The 21,527-nt window shown below is 49.5% G+C and overlaps 4 protein-coding genes across 4 annotated transcripts; all 4 read left to right on the plus strand.

Annotated features, from left to right (window-relative positions):
- Window positions 1-944: 944 nt before the first annotated feature.
- Window positions 945-1,832, plus strand: LOC149975819 (histone H1). Its single transcript, XM_090204268.1, has one exon. The coding sequence runs from the start codon at window positions 1,049-1,051 to the stop codon at window positions 1,670-1,672; it is 624 nt and encodes a 207-aa protein (XP_090060394.1). The 5' UTR covers window positions 945-1,048; the 3' UTR covers window positions 1,673-1,832.
- A 1,310-nt stretch (window positions 1,833-3,142) lies between these two features.
- On the plus strand, window positions 3,143-3,622 carry LOC149975820 (histone H3). The gene has a single exon (XM_090204269.1). The coding sequence runs from the start codon at window positions 3,182-3,184 to the stop codon at window positions 3,590-3,592; it is 411 nt and encodes a 136-aa protein (XP_090060395.1). The 5' UTR covers window positions 3,143-3,181; the 3' UTR covers window positions 3,593-3,622.
- Window positions 3,623-4,909: 1,287 nt separating this feature from the next.
- LOC149975821 (histone H4) lies at window positions 4,910-9,202 on the plus strand. The gene has a single exon (XM_090204270.1). The coding sequence runs from the start codon at window positions 8,673-8,675 to the stop codon at window positions 8,982-8,984; it is 312 nt and encodes a 103-aa protein (XP_090060396.1). The 5' UTR covers window positions 4,910-8,672; the 3' UTR covers window positions 8,985-9,202.
- Window positions 9,203-13,083: 3,881 nt separating this feature from the next.
- LOC149975822 (histone H3-like) lies at window positions 13,084-13,952 on the plus strand. The gene has a single exon (XM_090204271.1). It carries the CDS (start codon window positions 13,422-13,424, stop codon window positions 13,920-13,922), a length of 501 nt encoding a protein of 166 aa, XP_090060397.1. The 5' UTR covers window positions 13,084-13,421; the 3' UTR covers window positions 13,923-13,952.
- Window positions 13,953-21,527: the final 7,575 nt, after the last annotated feature.

The raw sequence follows: 21,527 nt of genomic DNA on the forward strand, positions 1-21,527 counted from the left end.
TGAAACTAGCCGTTTCACATCCCTTACACACACCTGTACAAGAGGGAGGAGGAGAGAGAAGAAGAGGCTCCAAATCTCTCTCTCTCTAGGCCTATATCAGGGCGGACAAGCACATGGGGCGCCAGCCTCCATAGCGCCGGCCGCACAGCCAGACACCAAGACCCACAGACACAAAGACCGGCACGAGTGAGTCACGCTGCGGAGTCAAGCGAGGAAGGACTGCGAGAAGGCCACAAGCCTATCTCTCTCTCTCTCTCTCTGACACGCTTTTGAAAGAGACACACAGACAGAGAGAGAGACTACCTAGCACAAGAAAACACACAGGCTCCAAATCCAACTAATAAACTCATACTAATAAAACATCACACACACACACACACACAGTGCAAGTAAGCATGTCGTTGGACAGTGTATTATTTCGTTTGCCTCCTGGACACATGACGAATACAACGTGAAACTAGTCTCAGCCAGGCCTCACAAGTGCATGTGTTTTAAGGTCCCCAAAAGAGCTCTCCTTTAAAACACCAAGGAGCACATCAGGGGACGCCAAACCATTTGATTCCCTTGCCAGACATCTCGGCTCACTCCACAATCAATGGTGCTCGCAATCGGATGCACTTTTAGGCCATTTAGGAGACAAATAGCACAGGAAAAGCAGTGCGCACCGCTCCACCCGACAGTCGAACGGTGAGGTTTTGAGCGAGTCGCAGCAAAATGCACGGGGCTTCTGCAGCCCACATGACTTTATTCTGAACGGACACAAGTCTGCTCGCTGGGCCGTTCGCTTTTGGGCCAAAAACACGGCTCCGTCGGTGACTTTTGGCCCGATATTGGCGACCAGAAAACACAAGTGAAAGAGCATTTGGCCAGCCCGGAGAAGCCGAGCTGGGTGGCTTGAGTCTACATGGTTCTCATGTCGCGTTTAAGGCCAGCCCCCTGCACGGTGTGGAGCTTCAATAGCGCAGAGCAGCGTCTACAGCAAAGTACTCCTCCTCACAGACTACCGTAGTGTTGTAAGTGTGTGTGTTTACCGGACCGAACGACAGACATGGCAGAAGTCGCACCAGCACCCGCCGCCGCCGCGCCGGCCAAGGCACCCAAGAAGAAGGCAGCAGCCAAGCCCAAGAAAGCGGGACCCAGCGTAGGCGAGCTCATCGTCAAGGCGGTGTCCGCCTCCAAGGAGAGGAGCGGCGTGTCCCTGGCCGCGCTCAAGAAGTCTCTGGCGGCAGGCGGCTACGACGTGGAGAAGAACAACTCCCGTGTCAAGATCGCCGTCAAGAGCCTCGTCACCAAGGGCACCCTGGTCCAGACCAAGGGCACCGGTGCTTCCGGCTCCTTCAAGCTCAACAAGAAGGCCGTCGAGGCAAAGAAGCCCGCCAAGAAAGCCGCAGCCCCCAAAGCTAAGAAGGTGGCCGCCAAGAAGCCCGCCGCCGCCAAGAAGCCCAAGAAGGTAGCAGCCAAGAAGGCCGTGGCCGCAAAGAAGTCCCCCAAGAAGGCCAAGAAGCCCGCTACACCCAAAAAGGCCGCCAAGAGCCCAAAGAAGGTGAAGAAGCCCGCCGCAGCGGCCAAGAAAGCGGCCAAGAGCCCCAAGAAGGCTACCAAGGCAGCGAAGCCCAAAGCCGCCAAGCCCAAGGCGGCCAAGGCCAAGAAGGCAGCCCCCAAGAAGAAGTAAACCTATTACAAACAGTGTTCTTTCTACTCGACACATGTTGTTACCACAAAAGGCTCTTTTAAGAGCCACCCACCTCTTTCCATAAAAGCGCATGTCATTCCATTCCACCTACCTACCCGTGGTGCAAAAGAAATGAAATGAATGACTTTTACGCACCACATTTTCGAGTGGCTAAATGGCTTTACATTTGTCACTCAAGAGTGCAGCACCCTCACCAGTCAACATTGTTGTGATGTGTTAGAATTGGCATGTCACATTGATCCTGATAATAAGAAGCATACATACTATAGTGGGTTGGACAGCAGCCATTGGTATTATGAGCCACTCTCGAATTGATTGATACATGTTTCAGTGATTTGAGTAGTCACTTTGGCGCTCCCGCCAACGTGAAAAAGTCACAAAAGTCGGAGGGAAACAGAGTAGCCTAGCCCTCGTCACTCTGCTGCCTGCCTGCCTGCGGGTGGGTGGGGGCGGGCTTAGGGCTGACTGCCTGTCTGTCTGTCTGTCCCTCCCTCACTCCAATTGGATAAGGCCACACCGGTCCGGTGGCCAATCGATGGCTTTTGTGGCGAGGTATAAGTAAGGCTCTCGAGGTGGCCAGCGGCTCATTCAGACTTTCTGTGACATACTGAAGCTACCAATATGAGCGGAAGAGGCAAAACCGGAGGCAAGGCCAGGGCGAAGGCAAAGACACGTTCATCCCGTGCCGGGCTCCAGTTCCCCGTGGGCCGTGTGCACAGGCTGCTGCGTAAAGGCAACTACGCCGAGCGTGTGGGCGCTGGCGCACCAGTGTACCTGGCCGCAGTGCTCGAGTACCTGACTGCTGAGATCCTGGAGTTGGCCGGAAACGCTGCCCGTGACAACAAGAAGACTCGTATCATCCCCCGTCACCTGCAGCTGGCAGTCCGTAACGACGAGGAGCTGAACAAACTGCTTGGCGGCGTGACCATCGCTCAGGGTGGTGTTCTGCCCAACATCCAGGCAGTGCTGCTCCCCAAGAAGACTGAGAAGGCCGTCAAAGCCAAGTAAAATCGCTGGTGCGGCTGCAACTTGACTACTCAACCCCCAAAGGCTCTTTTAAGAGCCAACCACCTAGCTCAACAAAAGCGCAAAGTGTCCTTTCTATGCCTGGCCAACTATTTGGCGTGTTTGTTAGATACACACACACATATACACGGCACCGTATCAAGTGCCCACATGAGGCCTAAATGAAGGATAACAACTAGTAGGCTAGAATGAGAGCATTATTGCGCGTAAAGTGTAACGTTGCTCGCGGCCCTAACAAAAGACCCAAGCGCGCCTCGGCGAGGGTGGGGGTTGCATTTTGGGGCGGCACGGAGAGGCCGAGCCTCCCGTCCAATGGGCGGCGGAGGAGGCCTCCGCAACGGGCCAATCAGGGCGGTGCGGAGATGGTGACCAATGAGCAGACGCCGCTGCCGGCTTTATAAACTTCACATAGGCATTTTGAGGCTATACTCCGACTGTGAAAGAAGGAAGCTAGCTAGCGCCATGGCCAGAACCAAGCAAACCGCTCGCAAATCCACCGGTGGCAAAGCACCCAGGAAGCAGCTCGCCACCAAGGCTGCGCGCAAGAGCGCCCCGGCCACCGGCGGCGTGAAGAAGCCTCACCGTTACAGGCCCGGCACCGTGGCTCTTAGAGAGATCCGTCGTTACCAGAAGTCCACTGAGCTGCTGATCCGCAAACTGCCTTTCCAGCGCCTGGTGCGAGAAATTGCCCAGGACTTTAAGACCGACCTGCGCTTCCAGAGTTCCGCAGTGATGGCCCTGCAGGAGGCAAGCGAGGCTTACCTGGTCGGCCTGTTCGAGGACACCAACCTGTGCGCCATCCACGCCAAGAGGGTGACCATCATGCCCAAGGACATCCAGCTGGCCCGTCGTATTCGCGGAGAGCGCGCATAAACGATGACCTGATCTCCAAAATCCCCCAAAGGCTCTTTTAAGAGCCACCTCCATATTTCAGTCAAAAAGGCACAATTGTTCCATTTGTACACGCCCCTTTCCCACCGTGTATGTTCCCTGTTCTCGAGTCACTACAGACCGTGGTTCGATTCCAGGCTGTATCACCACCGGCCGTGATTGTAAATAAGAGTTGGTTCTTAACTGACTTGAGTCGTTTCAATAACGCTCTCTATATGTGATTAGATGTATGCCTAGAGTAGAAGAGGGGAAAAATACACTAGCAGTAATGAGTGATAGTAATGATATAGGGCAAAAAGTGTCAAAAATGGTCACTATGTAGCTAAGAACAACTGACTTTGAAAGTCCCATGTTGCAGTGCCGCTGATGAGAGGGGAAAAGTTTACCGTGGAGCACGGAGGCCATCTAGTGGTTAAACGCGGGTACTGTCAGCGTGTGAGCACGTCATAGTGGCTCCCTATTGGTATTTGATCTTCAGGCCAGCGTTTCCCAAACTCGGTCCTCGGGTCCCCAAGTGGGGCACGTTGTGTTTTTTCGATTCCAATTGCTCTTGGAATGAGTCTGTCTATTCCTTTGTGAAAATGGCCATTCAATGATTTCTGGGCCATGTGACATTCCTCGATGGCCCCAAAAATCCATGTTTTGATCCGATCATTACAACGTTAGCTGTGTGCACCCCATAATTCATGCGACTGACTAAGCTATTGAAAGTAAAATGATATATCTCTGTCCGGCGCAAGTGAAAGGTGGTCGAAAAAAATTGTTACCAACGTTGTGGTTGAAGGTACAGGAAATGTTGTAGGCCACCAAATTAGACGTGATATTATTAAGTCGCCCTTCTGTGCTTGTTTGTGTGCGTGCATAGGTAAGTTGTTTCGATATGGTGGAATAAATGGAGAAATGAAAGGAATGTATTTAGTGGGATGAATTCAGTGTGCGATTGAATATTCCAATGCCATACCCATTGATAGGCCTTTAGACTAGATCCGAGATCCCTTAAGAGAAAAGGTATCAGGACAGCAGGAATCAATAGATGTAATCGTCAAGGGCTTGCAAAACAGCTGTTACGAAGCTGCCGGGATGATTGCCCTATTAGTAGTTGACCAATTACAGAATAGCAATCACCAATGCAGGCAGGTACGTGGTGATTGCTGCATTGGCTTCGTAAATAGGCTTCATAGGAACTAAATGGCTCAGCACATGACACCTTCACAGTGCAGAATATTTGATACTATTGACTCCGGTTGAGTAGAGTCGTGTGTCTTTGGCGTGATTTGAAGTCGACTTCTGATGTGGGATTTAGTTCATTTTTCAAAGAAGATTTGCTGACGAATCGAAACCCCTTGACCAAATGATACGACAAAGTAAAGGCCCTAAATACAGGCTGCCAGTTAAATGCAGCAATGACACGGCTAAAGTGTGTCATTGCAGGACAAAAGAGCAGGAATTGTCTGCTGTTGCATCTTCACTCATGAGACAGGTAATAGGGGAGCTCCGTGGTGCTGAAAAGGACAGCGCCCCTGGCCATTTGCCAAGGCCTATTTCCCGTTGGAGGGATTTTTGACATGCTATAGGCACAGTTCAGTACACCCCTCACCCCTATCCTGTAATTGGTCCCAGAATCATCCACTTGATTCCCGACCACCAACCGATTGTCGGGGTGCATTGGTGTAAAATGTGGTCGTCGAGATCAGGTTCTATGGCATCTGTACCTTTTTTTGGAGCTACCTACACCAGTAGGGGAGCTTACAGATAAAGAGTGCACTAGGCTAGAGAGAAAAGTAGCATTCCGTTTTTCATTTTCTCTCTTTTGATACTTGAGAAACATAGATTCACATGACGTCCAAATCTGCAAGAGACAAAAGCAGCAGAAAATCAGCAGGTGAAGAAAAGGGTTAAGTGAATATGATTTAAGAGCAGTCAAATGAAGTAATAGTGACATAGATTGTAAGAAATGAAATGTACCATGTGAACATTGCATTGTGGCTTTAGAAGAGCATGTATTTGTAGATGAATGACAGATTAGGTTTGGTGACAAAGTAACTGTATAATTTGAGGTACTCTACATGAGCATGTGTTTGCCTATTTGATGATCTGTTGTAGTTAATGTTTGATTTTGAGCACATACTTGTTGTGACAATTGCATCAGGTTGAGGGAGAAATGGTCTGTGTGGCCATTGTGAGTGGCACTTCTGATCCAGCAGGTGGTGTTAAGATCCCTCCCTATGTGGCTTTGAATGATGAGCCAGTGTTGGCAAAATGACTTGTGGTCCAGCGGGTGGCGGTGAAATGCCTCCCTATCTATATGACTTGCCCTATTCCTTTGACATTGTTCACTTGATTGGAGATGATTCCGGTCTTCTTCATGAGCACTCCTGCATGTCTTCCTTCCTGTCTTGCCATGTGGGTTCCACGGAGGTGTGTGTTTTTGTTAGATATCACTGGGCACATTCCTAACGTGGAGGTGGTTTGCATAGCTCATGTCATGTGGATATATAAAGTATTGTATTGTAAGGTATGTTAGTCTACGGACGGTCTGACATTGCTCGTCCATATATTGATGTATTCCAATTGCATTTGGGTGTATTGTGTGGAATGTTGGAACATGGTTAGATATTACTTGTTAGACTTGACTGTGCTGTTGGAGCTAGTAACACAAGCATTTCCGACATCTGCTAAACAGGTGTATGTATATCTCTCTAGTCACCCCCAAAACCAATTCTTTCTTTGGCCGCCTCTCCTTCCAGTTCTCTGCTGCCAATGACTGGAACGAACTACAAAAATCTCTGAAACTGGAAACACTTATCTCCCTCACTAGCTTTAAGCACCAACTGTCAGAGCAGCTCACAGATTACTGCACCTGTACATAGCCCACCTATAATTTAGGCCAAACAACTACCTCTTTCCCTACTGTATTTAATGAATTTATTTATTTTGCTCCTTTGCACCCCATTATTTTTATTTCTACTTTGCACATTTCTTCCATTGCAAATGTACCATTCCGGTGTTTTACTTGCTATATTGTATTTACTTTGCCACCATGGCCTTTTTTTGCCTTTACCTCCCTTATCTCACCTCATTTGCTCACATCGTATATAGACTTGTTTATACTGTATTATTGACTGTATGTTTGTTTTACTCCATGTGTAAGTCTGTGTCGTTGTATGTGTCGAAGTGCTTTGCTTTATCTTGGCCAGGTCGCAATTGTAAATGAGAACTTGTTCTCAACTTGCCTACCTGGTTAAATAAAGGTGAAATAAAAAAAAGAATAAACAAATAAATGTGTCTATTTGATTAGGATTAGGACTTTTCCTCTATGTGTCGCACTTCCATTTCCACTTTATGTCCCCGTTAGGGAGCTGTCATTTATGCTGCAGGCTAATTACTACCAATGTCATTGTGGTCCAAGTTCAACTCCTAGCCTATAGGGTGTGGTAACAGGCCCTCTGTTATTTGTTGTTGTACTCTGCATGTGAAGTATCTGCACTGCAGCCTATAGAGGAACTAAGCCCTTGATAATAGGGGAACGTAAGCTGTTGAACACAAACTCCCAGTCCTATGATGTTGCTCTGTGAAGGAGGTTAGCTTTTCAGCATTCAATTCCTGGCAGCCTTCTTCTCCCTGGTTGATTTGTGAATGTGAGTGATTCGAGAATGTTTGGCTTGGGTATCCAAGGTGTTTGAGATTGTTGAGGACCAGTGTTCCGAGGGGCTGACTGTGACATCATAAAGCGGAATGTAGTTAGCGTGCTGTTTGAGGGATTCCAATTCAGTCCGTTGCGGCCTTCCAGGCAGTGCAGTTGTGCTTCAAGTGTGCTCTCTGTGTGATGACTTGTTGTGCCTACACGGAGTACAGCTACGAACGGACGTGGCATTTGGGGTAAGCCTAAGCCTTTTCGTAACCTTAACCTATTTCTTCTAACTTGCTATGACAAAGTGCTTTGATGACACTAGTTGCATCCCAGCTAGTTGAACGCTTGTCAGTCGTTCTCCTAAAAGGCAACCTCTGTTGCTCGATGTACTAAACCGAGGGCCGGCAGCCACTAAGTACATGTAAGAGACAATTGTGGCAACAATAAGTTGTAAGATGATACCTAGTCACATCTGAGATGTGAATCAACTGCACCGATTGGTCAATCGCCAGTATGTGCCCTTGGGCCTCATTTGTCCCCTTTGAAATGACCTGTTGAGATCATTCAATGCAACATCTGAGGCTCTCTGGCCTATAAAGGATCCACCTCATACCACTATTTCCGTAATATAAGGCTATGTTATTGTTTTTTGAAAAAAGTACCATACAATATTTGCACATCCCTATCACCTCTGTACGCATAGGAAAATGATCCCTTTATTGTGTGTGTGTTGGGTGGGTGTCTGAGGAATGTTTTACTGCATTTCAGCTTGCAGAGGTATCACCACCCGTCCCATGGCCACCTGGATCATGTCTAGGGAAGAAAAAGAAGAATGACGTTATTACATGGCCTTCAAGAGCTACATGACTGCTGAGGTGACATTACGGACCCCTTAGGATTTGTGGCATTCCTTGTGTATTTGTTTCCCGTTTGTGCCACTTCGTTTCTCCTTTGTACTTGTGACACTATTTGAGGTTTTTAACGCCTATCTCTATTAGGTGTGACTGGCAACTGCAGTGGGTTGAATCCTACTAGTTCAGTGTTTCCCAACTCCAGGCAGGGGTAGAGTAGGCATTTTTGTTGAAGCCCTGGAGAGGCACAGCTGATTGAAAGAGTTGAATCAGGCGCAACAACAACAACAACAACAAGAACAACACCAATCAATGTGAAGAGTGGGACATCACAGTTGGGCCTTGTGTTCAACATAGCTCAGTATTTGAGTGTGTTTCCCGCGCATGCAAGTAGCTTTGATTTCTTCTTCCTCCATAGTTCCCTAGAACGAACGCCCTCCCCTTTGCAGCAGAGGCCAGGCAAAAGCGCGCGCTTTCTGTGCCACTGGCTTCAATCAGGTCCACCAAACGCAGATAATAAGAGCACCGAGCACCGAAAATTACGTCATTAATTCACTTGAACTCAGCTAGTGAACACACGATGTCTGGAAGAGGTAAAGGCGGCAAGGGACTCGGAAAAGGAGGCGCCAAGCGTCACCGTAAGGTTCTCCGCGATAACATCCAGGGAATCACCAAGCCCGCCATTCGCCGTCTGGCTCGCCGTGGCGGCGTGAAGCGTATCTCCGGGCTGATCTACGAGGAGACCCGCGGTGTCCTGAAGGTGTTCCTTGAGAACGTGATCCGTGACGCCGTCACCTACACCGAGCACGCCAAGAGGAAGACCGTTACGGCCATGGACGTGGTCTACGCTCTGAAACGCCAGGGACGCACCCTGTACGGTTTCGGCGGTTAAACGCACTCTTCTCGGAACGTCAACATCCCGACTTGAACCCAAAGGCTCTTTTAAGAGCCACCCACATCCGCTTCAAAAGGGTCAAATCCATTATCGTAGGAAACCATGAGCCACTCTTGAGTGGACAGGGAGGGAGTATTCGTGACAGGAGGCTATGTTCAGTGCAGGCTTTGCGTACAGTCGTATTAAACCATGAGCCACTCTTGAGTGGACAGGGAGGGAGTATTCGTGACAGGAGGCTATGTTCAGTGCAGGCTTTGCGTACAGTCGTATTAAACCATGAGCCACTCTTGAGTGGACAGGGAGGGAGTATTCGTGACAGGAGGCTATGTTCAGTGCAGGCTTTGCGTACAGTCGTATTACTGAGGCACCACGGCTGGGAAATCCCCACCAAGTACCAAAAAGGGGGGCCTTATTTCTAGCCATTGTAGGACTTTTTTGGAAACACACCATTCCCCACCAGTGACAGAGCATAGGCTATGGTCTTTGTTAGGGAAGCAAGCCTCTGAGTGGAAGGCTCTTATGCGCGCTCAGCTCCACTGGGCAAATGGCAGGGGCGCCTATGAGAAAGCAGGGGTGTGTCCACGGCCGGCGAATTAGCTTAGCTTCGTCTTCATAAGAGGGAAAGGGCTCTCCACCCCCTCATTCGTTTGTGAGAAGCAGCGAGACATCAGCATCATGCCCGAGCCAGCAAAGTCCGCGCCCAAGAAGGGCTCCAAGAAAGCCGTCACCAAGACCGCAGGGAAAGGCGGCAAGAAACGCCGAAAGTCGAGGAAGGAGAGCTACGCCATTTACGTGTACAAAGTCCTGAAGCAGGTCCACCCCGATACCGGCATCTCCTCCAAGGCCATGGGAATCATGAACTCGTTCGTGAACGACATCTTCGAGCGTATCGCCGGAGAGTCGTCTCGCCTGGCCCACTACAACAAGCGTTCCACCATCACCTCCAGGGAGATCCAGACCGCAGTGCGCCTGCTGCTCCCCGGAGAGCTGGCCAAGCACGCAGTGTCCGAGGGCACCAAGGCCGTGACCAAGTACACCAGCTCCAAGTAAACAGCCCATTTGGAGTGCTGTAGTAACCCAAAGGCTCTTTTAAGAGCCACCCAACCTGTCAGTGAAAAAAGCAAATCCATATGTGTGTGTGTGGAGGACATGTCAAAAAGGGGGGAGAGGGAATAAATGATGCTGACATGAACAGGGTAGGAATGTGTGCATGGTAGTATAACACAGTGAGTGGGATTCCACTCGTGCTCCGATGACTGGAGCCTGTGTAACAGTATAACTTTAGGCCGAACCAGGGACCCTCTGCACACATCATCAACAACAGTCTCAGAGCAAGTGACGTCACCGATTGAAACTAGCCGTTTCACATCCCTTACACACACCTGTACAAGAGGGAGGAGGAGAGAGAAGAAGAGGCTCCAAATCTCTCTCTCTCTAGGCCTATATCAGGGCGGACAAGCACATGGGGCGCCAGCCTCCATAGCGCCGGCCGCACAGCCAGACACCAAGACCCACAGACACAAAGACCGGCACGAGTGAGTCACGCTGCGGAGTCAAGCGAGGAAGGACTGCGAGAAGGCCACAAGCCTATCTCTCTCTCTCTCTCTCTCTCTCTCTCTCTCTGACACGCTTTTGAAAGAGACACACAGACAGAGAGAGAGACTACCTAGCACAAGAAAACACACAGGCTCCAAATCCAACTAATAAACTCATACTAATAAAACATCACACACACACACACACACACAGTGCAAGTAAGCATGTCGTTGGACAGTGTATTATTTCGTTTGCCTCCTGGACACATGACGAATACAACGTGAAACTAGTCTCAGCCAGGCCTCACAAGTGCATGTGTTTTAAGGTCCCCAAAAGAGCTCTCCTTTAAAACACCAAGGAGCACATCAGGGGACGCCAAACCATTTGATTCCCTTGCCAGACATCTCGGCTCACTCCACAATCAATGGTGCTCGCAATCGGATGCACTTTTAGGCCATTTAGGAGACAAATAGCACAGGAAAAGCAGTGCGCACCGCTCCACCCGACAGTCGAACGGTGAGGTTTTGAGCGAGTCGCAGCAAAATGCACGGGGCTTCTGCAGCCCACATGACTTTATTCTGAACGGACACAAGTCTGCTCGCTGGGCCGTTCGCTTTTGGGCCAAAAACACGGCTCCGTCGGTGACTTTTGGCCCGATATTGGCGACCAGAAAACACAAGTGAAAGAGCATTTGGCCAGCCCGGAGAAGCCGAGCTGGGTGGCTTGAGTCTACATGGTTCTCATGTCGCGTTTAAGGCCAGCCCCCTGCACGGTGTGGAGCTTCAATAGCGCAGAGCAGCGTCTACAGCAAAGTACTCCTCCTCACAGACTACCGTAGTGTTGTAAGTGTGTGTGTTTACCGGACCGAACGACAGACATGGCAGAAGTCGCACCAGCACCCGCCGCCGCCGCGCCGGCCAAGGCACCCAAGAAGAAGGCAGCAGCCAAGCCCAAGAAAGCGGGACCCAGCGTAGGCGAGCTCATCGTCAAGGCGGTGTCCGCCTCCAAGGAGAGGAGCGGCGTGTCCCTGGCCGCGCTCAAGAAGTCTCTGGCGGCAGGCGGCTACGACGTGGAGAAGAACAACTCCCGTGTCAAGATCGCCGTCAAGAGCCTCGTCACCAAGGGCACCCTGGTCCAGACCAAGGGCACCGGTGCTTCCGGCTCCTTCAAGCTCAACAAGAAGGCCGTCGAGGCAAAGAAGCCCGCCAAGAAAGCCGCAGCCCCCAAAGCTAAGAAGGTGGCCGCCAAGAAGCCCAAGAAGGTAGCAGCCAAGAAGGCCGTGGCCGCAAAGAAGTCCCCCAAGAAGGCCAAGAAGCCCGCTACACCCAAAAAGGCCGCCAAGAGCCCAAAGAAGGTGAAGAAGCCCGCCGCAGCGGCCAAGAAAGCGGCCAAGAGCCCCAAGAAGGCTACCAAGGCAGCGAAGCCCAAAGCCGCCAAGCCCAAGGCGGCCAAGGCCAAGAAGGCAGCCCCCAAGAAGAAGTAAACCTATTACAAACAGTGTTCTTTCTACTCGACACATGTTGTTACCACAAAAGGCTCTTTTAAGAGCCACCCACCTCTTTCCATAAAAGCGCATGTCATTCCATTCCACCTACCTACCCGTGGTGCAAAAGAAATGAAATGAATGACTTTTACGCACCACATTTTCGAGTGGCTAAATGGCTTTACATTTGTCACTCAAGAGTGCAGCACCCTCACCAGTCAACATTGTTGTGATGTGTTAGAATTGGCATGTCACATTGATCCTGATAATAAGAAGCATACATACTATAGTGGGTTGGACAGCAGCCATTGGTATTATGAGCCACTCTCGAATTGATTGATACATGTTTCAGTGATTTGAGTAGTCACTTTGGCGCTCCCGCCAACGTGAAAAAGTCACAAAAGTCGGAGGGAAACAGAGTAGCCTAGCCCTCGTCACTCTGCTGCCTGCCTGCCTGCGGGTGGGTGGGGGCGGGCTTAGGGCTGACTGCCTGTCTGTCTGTCCCTCCCTCACTCCAATTGGATAAGGCCACACCGGTCCGGTGGCCAATCGATGGCTTTTGTGGCGAGGTATAAGTAAGGCTCTCGAGGTGGCCAGCGGCTCATTCAGACTTTCTGTGACATACTGAAGCTACCAATATGAGCGGAAGAGGCAAAACCGGAGGCAAGGCCAGGGCGAAGGCAAAGACACGTTCATCCCGTGCCGGGCTCCAGTTCCCCGTGGGCCGTGTGCACAGGCTGCTGCGTAAAGGCAACTACGCCGAGCGTGTGGGCGCTGGCGCACCAGTGTACCTGGCCGCAGTGCTCGAGTACCTGACTGCTGAGATCCTGGAGTTGGCCGGAAACGCTGCCCGTGACAACAAGAAGACTCGTATCATCCCCCGTCACCTGCAGCTGGCAGTCCGTAACGACGAGGAGCTGAACAAACTGCTTGGCGGCGTGACCATCGCTCAGGGTGGTGTTCTGCCCAACATCCAGGCAGTGCTGCTCCCCAAGAAGACTGAGAAGGCCGTCAAAGCCAAGTAAAATCGCTGGTGCGGCTGCAACTTGACTACTCAACCCCCAAAGGCTCTTTTAAGAGCCAACCACCTAGCTCAACAAAAGCGCAAAGTGTCCTTTCTATGCCTGGCCAACTATTTGGCGTGTTTGTTAGATACACACACACATATACACGGCACCGTATCAAGTGCCCACATGAGGCCTAAATGAAGGATAACAACTAGTAGGCTAGAATGAGAGCATTATTGCGCGTAAAGTGTAACGTTGCTCGCGGCCCTAACAAAAGACCCAAGCGCGCCTCGGCGAGGGTGGGGGTTGCATTTTGGGGCGGCACGGAGAGGCCGAGCCTCCCGTCCAATGGGCGGCGGAGGAGGCCTCCGCAACGGGCCAATCAGGGCGGTGCGGAGATGGTGACCAATGAGCAGACGCCGCTGCCGGCTTTATAAACTTCACATAGGCATTTTGAGGCTATACTCCGACTGTGAAAGAAGGAAGCTAGCTAGCGCCATGGCCAGAACCAAGCAAACCGCTCGCAAATCCACCGGTGGCAAAGCACCCAGGAAGCAGCTCGCCACCAAGGCTGCGCGCAAGAGCGCCCCGGCCACCGGCGGCGTGAAGAAGCCTCACCGTTACAGGCCCGGCACCGTGGCTCTTAGAGAGATCCGTCGTTACCAGAAGTCCACTGAGCTGCTGATCCGCAAACTGCCTTTCCAGCGCCTGGTGCGAGAAATTGCCCAGGACTTTAAGACCGACCTGCGCTTCCAGAGTTCCGCAGTGATGGCCCTGCAGGAGGCAAGCGAGGCTTACCTGGTCGGCCTGTTCGAGGACACCAACCTGTGCGCCATCCACGCCAAGAGGGTGACCATCATGCCCAAGGACATCCAGCTGGCCCGTCGTATTCGCGGAGAGCGCGCATAAACGATGACCTGATCTCCAAAATCCCCCAAAGGCTCTTTTAAGAGCCACCTCCATATTTCAGTCAAAAAGGCACAATTGTTCCATTTGTACACGCCCCTTTCCCACCGTGTATGTTCCCTGTTCTCGAGTCACTACAGACCGTGGTTCGATTCCAGGCTGTATCACCACCGGCCGTGATTGTAAATAAGAGTTGGTTCTTAACTGACTTGAGTCGTTTCAATAACGCTCTCTTATATGTGATTAGATGTATGCCTAGAGTAGAAGAGGGGAAAAATACACTAGCAGTAATGAGTGATAGTAATGATATAGGGCAAAAAGTGTCAAAAATGGTCACTATGTAGCTAAGAACAACTGACTTTGAAAGTCCCATGTTGCAGTGCCGCTGATGAGAGGGGAAAAGTTTACCGTGGAGCACGGAGGCCATCTAGTGGTTAAACGCGGGTACTGTCAGCGTGTGAGCACGTCATAGTGGCTCCCTATTGGTATTTGATCTTCAGGCCAGCGTTTCCCAAACTCGGTCCTCGGGTCCCCAAGTGGGGCACGTTGTGTTTTTTCGATTCCAATTGCTCTTGGAATGAGTCTGTCTATTCCTTTGTGAAAATGGCCATTCAATGATTTCTGGGCCATGTGACATTCCTCGATGGCCCCAAAAATCCATGTTTTGATCCGATCATTACAACGTTAGCTGTGTGCACCCCATAATTCATGCGACTGACTAAGCTATTGAAAGTAAAATGATATATCTCTGTCCGGCGCAAGTGAAAGGTGGTCGAAAAAAATTGTTACCAACGTTGTGGTTGAAGGTACAGGAAATGTTGTAGGCCACCAAATTAGACGTGATATTATTAAGTCGCCCTTCTGTGCTTGTTTGTGTGCGTGCATAGGTAAGTTGTTTCGATATGGTGGAATAAATGGAGAAATGAAAGGAATGTATTTAGTGGGATGAATTCAGTGTGCGATTGAATATTCCAATGCCATACCCATTGATAGGCCTTTAGACTAGATCCGAGATCCCTTAAGAGAAAAGGTATCAGGACAGCAGGAATCAATAGATGTAATCGTCAAGGGCTTGCAAAACAGCTGTTACGAAGCTGCCGGGATGATTGCCCTATTAGTAGTTGACCAATTACAGAATAGCAATCACCAATGCAGGCAGGTACGTGGTGATTGCTGCATTGGCTTCGTAAATAGGCTTCATAGGAACTAAATGGCTCAGCACATGACACCTTCACAGTGCAGAATATTTGATACTATTGACTCCGGTTGAGTAGAGTCGTGTGTCTTTGGCGTGATTTGAAGTCGACTTCTGATGTGGGATTTAGTTCATTTTTCAAAGAAGATTTGCTGACGAATCGAAACCCCTTGACCAAATGATACGACAAAGTAAAGGCCCTAAATACAGGCTGCCAGTTAAATGCAGCAATGACACGGCTAAAGTGTGTCATTGCAGGACAAAAGAGCAGGAATTGTCTGCTGTTGCATCTTCACTCATGAGACAGGTAATAGGGGAGCTCCGTGGTGCTGAAAAGGACAGCGCCCCTGGCCATTTGCCAAGGCCTATTTCCCGTTGGAGGGATTTTTGACATGCTATAGGCACAGTTCAGTACACCCCTCACCCCTATCCTGTAATTGGTCCCAGAATCATCCACTTGATTCCCGACCACCAACCGATTGTCGGGGTGCATTGGTGTAAAATGTGGTCGTCGAGATCAGGTTCTATGGCATCTGTACCTTTTTTTGGAGCTACCTACACCAGTAGGGGAGCTTACAGATAAAGAGTGCACTAGGCTAGAGAGAAAAGTAGCATTCCGTTTTTCATTTTCTCTCTTTTGATACTTGAGAAACATAGATTCACATGACGTCCAAATCTGCAAGAGACAAAAGCAGCAGAAAATCAGCAGGTGAAGAAAAGGGTTAAGTGAATATGATTTAAGAGCAGTCAAATGAAGTAATAGTGACATAGATTGTAAGAAATGAAATGTACCATGTGAACATTGCATTGTGGCTTTAGAAGAGCATGTATTTGTAGATGAATGACAGATTAGGTTTGGTGACAAAGTAACTGTATAATTTGAGGTACTCTACATGAGCATGTGTTTGCCTATTTGATGATCTGTTGTAGTTAATGTTTGATTTTGAGCACATACTTGTTGTGACAATTGCATCAGGTTGAGGGAGAAATGGTCTGTGTGGCCATTGTGAGTGGCACTTCTGATCCAGCAGGTGGTGTTAAGATCCCTCCCTATGTGGCTTTGAATGATGAGCCAGTGTTGGCAAAATGACTTGTGGTCCAGCGGGTGGCGGTGAAATGCCTCCCTATCTATATGACTTGCCCTATTCCTTTGACATTGTTCACTTGATTGGAGATGATTCCGGTCTTCTTCATGAGCACTCCTGCATGTCTTCCTTCCTGTCTTGCCATGTGGGTTCCACGGAGGTGTGTGTTTTTGTTAGATATCACTGGGCACATTCCTAACGTGGAGGTGGTTTGCATAGCTCATGTCATGTGGATATATAAAGTATTGTATTGTAAGGTATGTTAGTCTACGGACGGTCTGACATTGCTCGTCCATATATTGATGTATTCCAATTGCATTTGGGTGTATTGTGTGGAATGTTGGAACATGGTTAGATATTACTTGTTAGACTTGACTGTGCTGTTGGAGCTAGTAACACAAGCATTTCCGACATCTGCTAAACAGGTGTATGTATATCTCTCTAGTCACCCCCAAAACCAATTCTTTCTTTGGCCGCCTCTCCTTCCAGTTCTCTGCTGCCAATGACTGGAACGAACTACAAAAATCTCTGAAACTGGAAACACTTATCTCCCTCACTAGCTTTAAGCACCAACTGTCAGAGCAGCTCACAGATTACTGCACCTGTACATAGCCCACCTATAATTTAGGCCAAACAACTACCTCTTTCCCTACTGTATTTAATGAATTTATTTATTTTGCTCCTTTGCACCCCATTATTTTTATTTCTACTTTGCACATTTCTTCCATTGCAAATGTACCATTCCGGTGTTTTACTTGCTATATTGTATTTACTTTGCCACCATGGCCTTTTTTTGCCTTTACCTCCCTTATCTCACCTCATTTGCTCACATCGTATATAGACTTGTTTATACTGTATTATTGACTGTATGTTTGTTTTACTCCATGTGTAAGTCTGTGTCGTTGTATGTGTCGAAGTGCTTTGCTTTATCTTGGCCAGGTCGCAATTGTAAATGAGAACTTGTTCTCAACTTGCCTACCTGGTTAAATAAAGGTGAAATAAAAAAAAGAATAAACAAATAAATGTGTCTATTTGATTAGGATTAGGACTTTTCCTCTATGTGTCGCACTTCCATTTCCACTTTATGTCCCCGTTAGGGAGCTGTCATTTATGCTGCAGGCTAATTACTACCAATGTCATTGTGGTCCAAGTTCAACTCCTAGCCTATAGGGTGTGGTAACAGGCCCTCTGTTATTTGTTGTTGTACTCTGCATGTGAAGTATCTGCACTGCAGCCTATAGAGGAACTAAGCCCTTGATAATAGGGGAACGTAAGCTGTTGAACACAAACTCCCAGTCCTATGATGTTGCTCTGTGAAGGAGGTTAGCTTTTCAGCATTCAATTCCTGGCAGCCTTCTTCTCCCTGGTTGATTTGTGAATGTGAGTGATTCGAGAATGTTTGGCTTGGGTATCCAAGGTGTTTGAGATTGTTGAGGACCAGTGTTCCGAGGGGCTGACTGTGACATCATAAAGCGGAATGTAGTTAGCGTGCTGTTTGAGGGATTCCAATTCAGTCCGTTGCGGCCTTCCAGGCAGTGCAGTTGTGCTTCAAGTGTGCTCTCTGTGTGATGACTTGTTGTGCCTACACGGAGTACAGCTACGAACGGACGTGGCATTTGGGGTAAGCCTAAGCCTTTTCGTAACCTTAACCTATTTCTTCTAACTTGCTATGACAAAGTGCTTTGATGACACTAGTTGCATCCCAGCTAGTTGAACGCTTGTCAGTCGTTCTCCTAAAAGGCAACCTCTGTTGCTCGATGTACTAAACCGAGGGCCGGCAGCCACTAAGTACATGTAAGAGACAATTGTGGCAACAATAAGTTGTAAGATGATACCTAGTCACATCTGAGATGTGAATCAACTGCACCGATTGGTCAATCGCCAGTATGTGCCCTTGGGCCTCATTTGTCCCCTTTGAAATGACCTGTTGAGATCATTCAATGCAACATCTGAGGCTCTCTGGCCTATAAAGGATCCACCTCATACCACTATTTCCGTAATATAAGGCTATGTTATTGTTTTTTGAAAAAAGTACCATACAATATTTGCACATCCCTATCACCTCTGTACGCATAGGAAAATGATCCCTTTATTGTGTGTGTGTTGGGTGGGTGTCTGAGGAATGTTTTACTGCATTTCAGCTTGCAGAGGTATCACCACCCGTCCCATGGCCACCTGGATCATGTCTAGGGAAGAAAAAGAAGAATGACGTTATTACATGGCCTTCAAGAGCTACATGACTGCTGAGGTGACATTACGGACCCCTTAGGATTTGTGGCATTCCTTGTGTATTTGTTTCCCGTTTGTGCCACTTCGTTTCTCCTTTGTACTTGTGACACTATTTGAGGTTTTTAACGCCTATCTCTATTAGGTGTGACTGGCAACTGCAGTGGGTTGAATCCTACTAGTTCAGTGTTTCCCAACTCCAGGCAGGGGTAGAGTAGGCATTTTTGTTGAAGCCCTGGAGAGGCACAGCTGATTGAAAGAGTTGAATCAGGCGCAACAACAACAACAACAAGAAGAACAACACCAATCAATGTGAAGAGTGGGACATCACAGTTGGGCCTTGTGTTCAACATAGCTCAGTATTTGAGTGTGTTTCCCGCGCATGCAAGTAGCTTTGATTTCTTCTTCCTCCATAGTTCCCTAGAACGAACGCCCTCCCCTTTGCAGCAGAGGCCAGGCAAAAGCGCGCGCTTTCTGTGCCACTGGCTTCAATCAGGTCCACCAAACGCAGATAATAAGAGCACCGAGCACCGAAAATTACGTCATTAATTCACTTGAACTCAGCTAGTGAACACACGATGTCTGGAAGAGGTAAAGGCGGCAAGGGACTCGGAAAAGGAGGCGCCAAGCGTCACCGTAAGGTTCTCCGCGATAACATCCAGGGAATCACCAAGCCCGCCATTCGCCGTCTGGCTCGCCGTGGCGGCGTGAAGCGTATCTCCGGGCTGATCTACGAGGAGACCCGCGGTGTCCTGAAGGTGTTCCTTGAGAACGTGATCCGTGACGCCGTCACCTACACCGAGCACGCCAAGAGGAAGACCGTTACGGCCATGGACGTGGTCTACGCTCTGAAACGCCAGGGACGCACCCTGTACGGTTTCGGCGGTTAAACGCACTCTTCTCGGAACGTCAACATCCCGACTTGAACCCAAAGGCTCTTTTAAGAGCCACCCACATCCGCTTCAAAAGGGTCAAATCCATTATCGTAGGAAACCATGAGCCACTCTTGAGTGGACAGGGAGGGAGTATTCGTGACAGGAGGCTATGTTCAGTGCAGGCTTTGCGTACAGTCGTATTAAACCATGAGCCACTCTTGAGTGGACAGGGAGGGAGTATTCGTGACAGGAGGCTATGTTCAGTGCAGGCTTTGCGTACAGTCGTATTACTGAGGCACCACGGCTGGGAAATCCCCACCAAGTACCAAAAAGGGGGGCCTTATTTCTAGCCATTGTAGGACTTTTTTGGAAACACACCATTCCCCACCAGTGACAGAGCATAGGCTATGGTCTTTTGTTAGGGAAGCAAGCCTCTGAGTGGAAGGCTCTTATGCGCGCTCAGCTCCACTGGGCAAATGGCAGGGGCGCCTATGAGAAAGCAGGGGTGTGTCCACGGCCGGCGAATTAGCTTAGCTTCGTCTTCATAAGAGGGAAAGGGCTCTCCACCCCCTCATTCGTTTGTGAGAAGCAGCGAGACATCAGCATCATGCCCGAGCCAGCAAAGTCCGCGCCCAAGAAGGGCTCCAAGAAAGCCGTCACCAAGACCGCAGGGAAAGGCGGCAAGAAACGCCGAAAGTCGAGGAAGGAGAGCTACGCCATTTACGTGTACAAAGTCCTGAAGCAGGTCCACCCCGATACCGGCATCTCCTCCAAGGCCATGGGAATCATGAACTCGTTCGTGAACGACATCTTCGAGCGTATCGCCGGAGAGTCGTCTCGCCTGGCCCACTACAACAAGCGTTCCACCATCACCTCCAGGGAGGTCCAGACCGCAGTGCGCCTGCTGCTCCCCGGAGAGCTGGCCAAGCACGCAGTGTCCGAGGGCACCAAGGCCGTGACCAAGTACACCAGCTCCAAGTAAACAGCCCATTTGGAGTGCTGTAGTAACCCAAAGGCTCTTTTAAGAGCCACCCAACCTGTCAGTGAAAAAAGCAAATCCATATGTGTGTGTGTGGAGGACATGTCAAAAAGGGGGGAGAGGGAATAAATGATGCTGACATGAACAGGGTAGGAATGTGTGCATGGTAGTATAACACAGTGAGTGGGATTCCACTCGTGCTCCGATGACTGGAGCCTGTGTAACAGTGTAACTTTAGGCCGAACCAGGGACCCTCTGCACACATCATCAACAACAGTCTCAGAGCAAGTGACGTCACCGATTGAAACTAGCCGTTTCACATCCCTTACACACACCTGTACAAGAGGGAGGAGGAGAGAGAAGAAGAGGCTCCAAATCTCTCTCTCTCTAGGCCTATATCAGGGCGGACAAGCACATGGGGCGCCAGCCTCCATAGCGCCGGCCGCACAGCCAGACACCAAGACCCACAGACACAAAGACCGGCACGAGTGAGTCACGCTGCGGAGTCAAGCGAGGAAGGACTGCGAGAAGGCCACAAGCCTATCTCTCTCTCTCTCTCTCTGACACGCTTTTGAAAGAGACACACAGACAGAGAGAGAGACTACCTAGCACAAGAAAACACACAGGCTCCAAATCCAACTAATAAACTCATACTAATAAAACATCACACACACACACACACACACAGTGCAAGTAAGCATGTCGTTGGACAGTGTATTATTTCGTTTGCCTCCTGGACACATGACGAATACAACGTGAAACTAGTCTCAGCCAGGCCTCACAAGTGCATGTGTTTTAAGGTCCCCAAAAGAGCTCTCCTTTAAAACACCAAGGAGCACATCAGGGGACGCCAAACCATTTGATTCCCTTGCCAGACATCTCGGCTCACTCCACAATCAATGGTGCTCGCAATCGGATGCACTTTTAGGCCATTTAGGAGACAAATAGCACAGGAAAAGCAGTGCGCACCGCTCCACCCGACAGTCGAACGGTGAGGTTTTGAGCGAGTCGCAGCAAAATGCACGGGGCTTCTGCAGCCCACATGACTTTATTCTGAACGGACACAAGTCTGCTCGCTGGGCCGTTCGCTTTTGGGCCAAAAACACGGCTCCGTCGGTGACTTTTGGCCCGATATTGGCGACCAGAAAACACAAGTGAAAGAGCATTTGGCCAGCCCGGAGAAGCCGAGCTGGGTGGCTTGAGTCTACATGGTTCTCATGTCGCGTTTAAGGCCAGCCCCCTGCACGG

The sequence above is a fragment of the Oncorhynchus mykiss genome, chromosome 17 (assembly GCF_057628025.1).
Source record: "Oncorhynchus mykiss isolate SJ-2025 chromosome 17, ASM5762802v1, whole genome shotgun sequence".
In the NCBI taxonomy this organism is placed as follows: Eukaryota; Metazoa; Chordata; class Actinopteri; order Salmoniformes; family Salmonidae; genus Oncorhynchus; species Oncorhynchus mykiss.